The 8,889-nt window shown below is 44.2% G+C and overlaps 1 protein-coding gene across 1 annotated transcript; it reads right to left on the bottom strand.

The window, feature by feature from the left end:
• Nucleotides 1–1,676: 1,676 nt before the first annotated feature.
• On the bottom strand, nt 1,677–3,804 carry CCDC166 (coiled-coil domain containing 166). Its single transcript, XM_087706603.1, has one exon. The coding sequence runs from the start codon at nt 3,191–3,193 to the stop codon at nt 2,180–2,182; it is 1,014 nt and encodes a 337-aa protein (XP_087562729.1). The 5' UTR covers nt 3,194–3,804; the 3' UTR covers nt 1,677–2,179.
• Nucleotides 3,805–8,889: the final 5,085 nt, after the last annotated feature.

Below are 8,889 nucleotides of genomic sequence, written 5' to 3' on the forward strand. Positions count from 1 at the left end.
TTGCCTGTTTTCTATTCCGGGTAGGCTGGGCTTTGAACCACGGGGACTGGGTTGGCTTTCACCATCAGAGGGTCGTCTGCTCTCTGCTTCCAAGGACCTTTTCTGAAGAGCCCTGCTGTGTTTTCCCGGCTTCCGTTCCCATCTGACCCCGCAGGAGCCCCTCCGGAAGGCCCATCGGAGGCTGGGAGAGGGATCCCAGAGCATGTGGGAGGGGGGATAATTTAGCCAGGGATGCCTTTGTGTGTCCCCTTCCTCAATAATGCCTCTACTGCCCCCCCCCCGGCACCTGCATGGGAATCAACACCAGGCTTGATGGAAAGGAGGGATGCTGACCATCTCAGGGTGCGGCCCTCTGCCAGTAGGACACCTTTCCGGAATGGGACCCAACTTAATCCATGGGCAGAAGTTTGGAAAATGGGTTGCAGAGATGTGGTACATCTCCCAATTTATGCCTGTGGGGCTGCTGCTCCCCCCTTCTTTCCTGGACCTGCAACCGGCCCTTCGTCCCCAGGGTCTGGGGACTTTTCATAAAAAGGCTGGGAAAGGATTTGGAAGCCGAGCCAGGGGTGCCTGTTCCCCTACCTTGATCTAGAGACCCCTACAGTGGGAAGGGGCCATGTAGGCCCAAGACCAGTGCCGTCTTCTGCCTGGGAACGGGTGGAGGCCATTTAAGCCCATGCAGCACAGGGGAGGGTTTCTCTGGGCCATTGGCTCCAGTCCTCACTTGCTACAGTCATCTTTCCTAATGGCTGTCTGGCTGTGGGCAAGTGGCCTTGGGGACTCTTTTCGGGCCCAAAGGCCACTGAGAGGTTCTTTCGTGGCAGGATAGAGCACTGTCTGCTCTCCAGCAGTGCCTGGCCTTGGCTCTCCTGTCACCTGTGCAGCCAGCTGAGAGGCCACAGTGCACTCCATCAGGGGGATGGGATTGGGGGGGGGGGTACTGTGGTGCTGGCAAGGGGGAGAAAGGATTCCAGATGGTCCTGGCCCAGGAGAGCTGGAAATCAGGTGTCCAAGGGGGAGGACAAGGGGGAAAACATGCCCTACCTTCCTACAGACTGGGCGTGCTTAGCCTAAAGAAGCGAAGAGACGCTCTTCCAACACTTGGACGTTGGGGAAGTTGCTCCTGAGGGCGGGAGGAGGCTTACAGAGGGAGATCCAAACTCAGAATGAGGAATTTCTGGCCCAGCTTCCTGAAGGTCGGAATGGGGCAACTCGCAGGCATCTCACCCCTGCCGACTTGCCATGGGACAATTCAGTTCAGGTTAACTGAAGAGAGGGACAAGTGAATGGTGCAATCCATGCTCTGGCTCACCCCAACCTTGAGGACTTCTAACTTGAGAAGCGATAGCAATAGACTTATATACCACTCCACAGTTCTTTGCAGAACTGTTTAAGGGATGAGTCAACCTTGAGCTGGTCAAGATCAGGCCCCTGGCCGTGGGGGTCAGCCTGCAGGAGGGCATTCTGGCCACCAGGGCTCTTCGTAGTGGTGAGAATGCTCAAAGCTAAAGCGAGCTGAGATGAGGCTGCAATTCATTGTCCCGCTCTTGACTTATCCGGCTTTGAATTGTGCCACGGTCAGTTGTCCTAAACCCGCTGGAGATGATGGAGGTGCTTCATCGTCCGTGTCTCAGGGCTCTTGGAAACTTGGTGGTCCATTTCTATAATATGCGCAAATGCAGGAAAGACGCAATTTACTTCGGAGAAGCTGGACCTGTCAGTGGGCCTGGCATCTAATCCGAATCTTAAAACTTGCACAATGGGTCAATGGGCCATCCCATATTTATCTGTGGCATTTGCTAAATCTCTCCAAAGTGTAGCCCCAAATGATGGACGTTTCAAAAATAACATTTATTTTAACATTGGCTTCTGCGGCCTCTCTCACTGGGCAATTTGTCAGGGAAACATGCAATAAAACCAAGGACAAATACAACCCCAGAACATTTAGAATAAACATCCATAAATAACTACGTTGCCGCCACCCCTGAAGGTAAGAGTGGCCCCGCCTGTGGGTGGCAGCTCAGCCTCACTAGAATGAGCATCACAGGTGCTGCTTTCCACAAAGAGCCGCCTGGATCCTCGTCTGGGAAAGAAACGGAAGCCAAAGGCCGCCCACGGGCGGCTGTGCCCGGCTGCAGGGGCCAGGAGAGGGAGCCCACCTGCCCAGGTGGTGTGACATTCAAGCACTGAGTGTGGGAATGGGAGGCGCGGCCATCCTTTCTGGCTCACAGCTGCATGGAAGCGGCCCGGATCCCTGCACAAACAGCAGGCTGTCCCCTGGAGTGGGAAAGGAGGCAAGCTTGACCTTGGCTGGTGGATTGCAACGAAAGCTGGTGCCGGCAGGGATGAGCTGGCGAGAGCAACGATGCTGCTGCAGCCAGGAGCGCCTGCGTGCGAGGTCTTGCCTGCACTGGTGCTCCTGGAAAAGTCGCTGCTGCTGCTCCCGCAAGTGGCTCAGAAAGGCCTTGAGCATTTGGGCTTGCTTAATGAGGCTCAGAAGCTCGGTCTGCAGACTCCAGTTGTCGGCTTTCACTTGCTTGGTGTGCTGGATTAGGCTGCGTACTGCCGCCTCTTCTGCCAGCTTGGCCAGAATTTGGAGCTTCTGCTCAGCGTTCACTTCATATTCGGCTGCCTGGTGAAGGAACCGGCTCTTGACTCTGTGCATCTGATCGGCGTGCTGTATTTTGGTGATCAGCAGCTCCTTCTCCAGCTCCCGTATCTGGGTCAGATGCCGAAGCTGCAAATCCTGCCAGGGCTGCAGCTCAGCCACTTCCCTGTTCAGGAGGAAGAGCTTGTTTTCCAGCTCAATGAGCTGGCGCCTCACCTCCTTCTCTCTCTCTGTGTACTGAGCAGCCACCTCTGCTTTCTGCTTCTGGATCTGAGAGAGGTCAAACCGGTTCTGGTCATTCAGGGAAATGATGGCATTCTGACAACGGACGGTTCTCCGGGTTAAGTAAGACAGGTAGACCTTGCTGGCCTCCCGGACCTGCTGGGCTTCCTTGTCTAAGTACTCGTTTTCCGACTGGAAGTGCCGCAGCCGCTGAGAGTAGGTTATGATGTGTTCAGAGAGGATGTCAAGTTCCTTCTGCAAACGCTCCTCCTTCTCACTCACAAAAGGTGCAGCGCTTGAAGGGCCGACAGCCCCATCCTTGCCTTTGCCCCTCTTCCCTTTGGGCTTCTTCTTTGGGGCCATCTTGCTTAGGCCAAAGGCTTGGATTTCAGGTGCTGCTGAAACAGAGAATGGCAAACGGTCACATCCCAGACCACGTCTACAGATTCACAGGCTGTTAGTAATGACGTTTTAAGGCACCCAGAGCCCCCTGGAGCGAGTGGTTCCTCTCATGGGATGAGGAGGGTTGAGTCGCATTGCGCCTGAGGGTCAGTCTGGCCTCACCAAATTATGGAGAGAAGCAAAAGCCTTCTGCTTTGCATCAAAACCGGCAAACTCACACAAGCTCCCCAACAACTTCTCTGAACCTAATTTCTATGAATTGTTCTTAAAACGCGGCATTCAGAACTGAACACAGTACTGAAGTTATTTAATTCAGAACAGAATTATTTGGAACAAGCTTTTTCCGCATGGAAAACTCCATGGTTTCTCTAGAGTCACTTTGCTTGAATGGGGTGGCATTGTAAGTCTAATAAATATATGCATTTGCACTTTACACTTCTGTTGACGAGGCCTAAAGTTGTTTTTTTCATTGTTCCATAGCCATGTGTTACTGCTGGCTCATATTCAGTTCACTGTTCCAAAATGTTTTTCACACGTGCCAAGCCAGATAACTCCCATCCTATATCCAAGCATTTGATTTCTCTTTCAGATGAAGAATTCTGCATTTATTCTGAAGCTTTCAACTTTCTCTAACCTAGCAAGATGAATTGTGACTCTTTCGCTCCTGTAATAATAATTACTTCACCTGTTTCTTTGACCTCTGAACCAGTGGTGGGTTGCCAATTTTTTTACTACCGGTTCGGGCACACCTGCGCTTGCGTGCAAGGCTTCTGCGCAGAAGCGTCCAGGCAGGTGGGTGGAGCCTCCCGCCCCCACTACTACTGGTTCGCTCCATCCGGATCGAACTGGGAGCAACCTACCTCCTCTCTGAACAACATGACAAGCAATGGCTGTAAGTTCAACAGCAACATGCTTCAGTAGCCACAGCTGAGCAAGATTTCTTTCAGGCTCACTTGTGGGATTTGCTCATAAATCAAAGGTTTAGGAAAGCCCCTTTCTGAGAAAAAAGGTTACTCCGAAACAAGGTAATCCTTTAATAATAATAATAATAATACCTCAAACGTCATCACATAAATCAATGCTGAAAGTACTGTACCTCTCCACCAGTTGGTTTGATCCCAAGATAAGTAAAGGAAATGTGATAAGGAATCAGCTCCTTTCATTTTTCCAGACATGTGCTGAATAACAAGATCATAATGTTGCACTCTCCAACTGAGATGGCAAAATGTGCCTTTAGCTGAATGAAGCATGAACATGTTTGTGATTTGTGATCTTTGAACAACACAAATGAATTAGAATGAATTTAGAATTTCCCATAATTTCAGGTTTTTCCAGAGAAGAATGTGAATGATTGGCATTCACAACAAGCAACATTGATCTACCTGAGTCTGTGGTACCCGGTCCCACAGGACTGGCATCAGTCACCAAAAAGTTGGGACATAAGTCAGGCAGGGTTCCTTAGTTAACACAGCCTTTGGTTGCTGAAATGCAGAGTCAGTTCCTGCAGACCAGAGCCAAGTGGCTCCTATTCTAATCAGCAGGCACAGCGGTTCCAAAATATCTGCATAATTAGCATTATATATTTCACAAGACAGCCACGGGCAGCAAGATAAGAATGCAGCCAATCCAGCTTCTCAGGTGGGACTAACGTAATAGTTTCCACCTTCTCTGGAACAGATTTCTTAGACTGTGTCCTTAAAAGCCAATCTCTTCAAGATCCTAAAGACATTTGGCACATGTGCGACAGGTGGCATGCAGAGTCCTCTCAGTGGGCACATGAGACATTGCCCCAGCTCAGCTTTGCCATGCATGTGGGCGCACTTCCCACCAGCCAATTCAATAAAGATCACTTGAGGTAGTAATACCACTCTACATAGCCTTAGTAAGACCATACCTAGAACATGGCATCCAGTTTTGATCACCACACTGTAAAAGAGATGTTGAGACTCTAGAAAAAGTGCAGAGAAGAGCAACCAAGATGATTAGTTCCCGGAGTCCTTCGGGATTGGGCGGCCTATAAATTATATTAATACATAAATAAATAAATTAGGGGACTGGAGGCTAAAACATAGGAAGAGCAGTTACAGGAACTGGGCATGGCTAGTCTAGTGAAGAGAAGGACCAGTGGATACATGTCAGAGTGTTTCCATATTTGAGGGACTGTCACAGAGAGGAGAGGGGGTGTCAACCTATTTTCCAAAGTACCATAAAGCCAGACAAAGAACAATGGATGGAAATTGATCAAGGAGAGATTCAACCTAGAGATAAGGATAAATTTTCTGACAGTAAAAACAATGAAACAGCTTGTCTTCAAAATTTGTGGGAGCATCACTGGAAGCTTTCAAGAAGAGACTGGAGTGGACTGAAATGGTGTAGTACAGGGGTGTCAAACTTAAGGCTTCCAGGGCTGGCCCGGAAATAACAAAGGACTGGCCCGCAGTGCCTCTGCTGGCCAAAATGGGTTGGGTGGGGGGAGTTTTTGGTCCTCACGGCCTCCTACAGCAGTCTGGTGGCCAAAAACGGGCCATGGGGGGACGACATTTTGTATGTTTCTTTCTCAGCCCCCTCAGCACTCTAACTGCCTTCCAGTTGGCTGCTTTATGCATGATTCCTGGTTTCATCCAGTTTAAAAATATGAAACAGGCCTAATCCAAAGAGTTTGCTCACTTATCTGTGGTTGTAATGTAATTTGCTTGGTTTTAATTTGCAACTATAATTGTTTGTAAACAATGAGCCTAAAAACTTAAGACGGAACATGATTGGATGTAGGATATGGCAGTGTGCACAAGGTATATATTTTTTTTAATGCAGTATGTCATATGAAAACGTCCAGTGGTTATTTCTAAATTGTGCTTTACTTTGTAAAGCACAAATGGCTGAATGTACAGAACACAGAGTCAAAATCAAATCATGTTACGACTGGATAGTGTGCAAATCTAGCAGATAGAAGGCAGCTTTTGTTTGCATAAAACTCATTGAAGTCAGTGAGATTTAATTCTGTATCCAGTTGTAGTCCAAATGGACCTGGAAATGTTTCCACACAGCATGCATATTTTCTGAATCTTTCTAGACATCTAGCAATGTATTGTGATGATTTTGTTGTGTTGTACAGTGTTCCTCTTTACAATTGATATCTGGAATAAAATCTTAATATTTTCAAAGAACTATTAAAAATGAAAAATGGGAGGGTCAGTTAAAGTATTCTACATGGGAGTTAGTTAATATTTAAAAGGACAGATTCATCAGGGAAAAGGGAAACCTGAGTTGATATTGCTCAAACAATAACAAAGAGAGTACAATTTTGTTATTTAGCGATGGAGGAATGCCATAAATGAGGCAGATGGATTAATACATGAAGAAAGACAAAAAAGGAGATAAGGATGAATTGAAGAGAAATTGTTTTGTTTAAAAGTATTTTAAGATTTTAAACATTAATTTTCAACATTTAAAATCTTCATTCAACCTATTAAGTATAAATGCAATACCTTGGATGTTGTTTATGTTGTGTTACATTAGGCTTTTGAACATCTCTGTTCTGACAATATTATGCACATAGGAAATGCCACGATGAATTAAGCAGCTCTTGAATTTGTCAGTCTCAGGCAAGCGCTTTCTTTATAAACTGCATGGGAACACAGTGGCTGTTTTCACATGGCATAACAGATATTGTGAAAGCAGAGAATGGGGTTATTAATGTGGAAACAAACCAGTGAGGTCAGGCAGCCGTAGTGTTTTCATCAATTTGTCAGTGAGTTTTCATTAAAAAACTAAAAATCTTAAATGACAAGGGATATAATTAACATTATATATATGTGTTTTTGTGTGTGTGTGTATGTATGTATGTATATATGTATGTATATGTGTATGTATGTATGTATGTATGTATGTATGTATGTATGTATGTATGTATGTATTTAGTGTCACAACCCCTGGTATGCCCAAATATGGGAGGAAGTCTACTGCTTCCATTCTCTGTCTATTGGCTCGTCACAAGAGACCATCCGGACAGAAACCCAATATTTTTACTGTTGCCTTTGTTACATTTATGTTGTATTTGTGCTGATAAATAAATAAAGGGAGACTAGTATAGATCTATTTCAAGCTATTTAGCTCTCATGGCTAGCTGATGAGAGCTAAATAGCTTGAAATAGAGCTATACTAGTCTCCCTTTATTTATTTATCAGGACAAATACAACACACACACACACACACACATGTTTAATAAAAGGAATTGGGATACAAATTGTAAACAGCAATTTTGAAAAGAGGATTAGAAATTTTGTTATCAATCATAATTAATTCTTACTTAGAACATGTTACAAAAGGTATAAAATTAGTGGATGATATTAGAAATAATTAATGAAATGTCATTATGTGGTTGTGTTTTTAATTTTGGATTATTTCATGCAAAAGGACGTTAAAACAACTAAAGTCAAATGAGAATTGTGGTATGTTGATAGTAAGATATATAAAGATTTTTGATTTAAAATATATAATGTAATATGAACTATAAGTAATGACTGTGGAAGAGATGCCCGAAAGTTATTTGTAACCAATCGACACACTTCTACAATATGTAACAAAAGATGATATTTTGTGTGTGTTGTGTTTGTCTGTTTAATCAAAAATAAAAATAAAATTTATTAAAAAAAACTAAAAATCTTGATAATTGAAACATGACATAAAAGCAATTTCTTTCTTAACTATTAACGGCTTTGTTAATTTCCATGGCTAAAGAGTTCATTTTTGAACAGCTGCAATGTGATCTCTAAAGTTGCAACTTTAAGAGCGGGAGTGTTACAAAGCAGCCTTAAGATCTCAGTGTGGTGGGAATAGGGGGAACCGCTAAGATGCTTGTTGAGACAGTCAGAATCCTACCTGCCCTGTGGAGAGCGAGACATGCATAGGTGCAGTATATGCCAACCCACAAGAAGTCGTAGATGAGGCACAGTTCTATCCCCCCCCCAGCCGTTAGCATCATTAGAAAGTGGATGCGTCCATGACAACAGAACACTTCTGCAATCAGGCAACCAACAGCCATAAAGGTGTAAATGATGTTTGGTTCTATGAATCTACACTTGGGAGTGGATTATTGCTGAATATAAAGTTGGGGTCAGGATTTTTCCTCCCATGGGTGCCAAAAAGCTTGATTTTTAAAAACAGCAAGAAATACCTGTTTTTTTTTAAGAACTGAAACCAGAAGCATTCTTATTAGGACTATTAGACCAAAAAATGGATAAACAATTTCAATACATAATAATACACATATTCACTACAGCTAGGATTGCTTTCGCACAAAACTGGAAAAAAAATCAATACACCCGCAGATGAAACAATAATTAGAAAAGCACTCGAATGTGCAGAGATGAACAAAATGACAATAGAACTAAAAGAAAGAGAAGAATCAGATTTCTATAAAATATGGAATAATGGCTAGAAAACAGAAGCCAAAACAGAAAATAGAGAGTGTAATGGTGATATAAATAACTAATATTATTATTAGTGTTAGTACTACTGTTATATTATTATTTTTGAAAAGAATTTATTTTTGGTTAAACAAACACAACACAGAGAAAAAATATCATCTTTTGTTACATATTGTAGAAGTGTGTCGATTGGTTACAAATAACTTTCGGGCATCTCTTCCACAGTCATTA

This window comes from Thamnophis sirtalis, unplaced genomic scaffold, assembly GCF_051295495.1.
Source record: "Thamnophis sirtalis isolate CommonGarterSnake01/CBP01778 unplaced genomic scaffold, rThaSir2_p1.2 scaffold_2, whole genome shotgun sequence".
NCBI lineage: Eukaryota > Metazoa > Chordata > Lepidosauria > Squamata > Natricidae > Thamnophis > Thamnophis sirtalis.

Excerpts from the sequence above, each read along its gene's own strand:
- CCDC166 (XM_087706603.1), bottom strand. The coding sequence starts at position 3,193 with ATGGCCCCAAAGAAGAAGCCCAAAGGGAAGAGGGGCAAAGGCAAGGAT.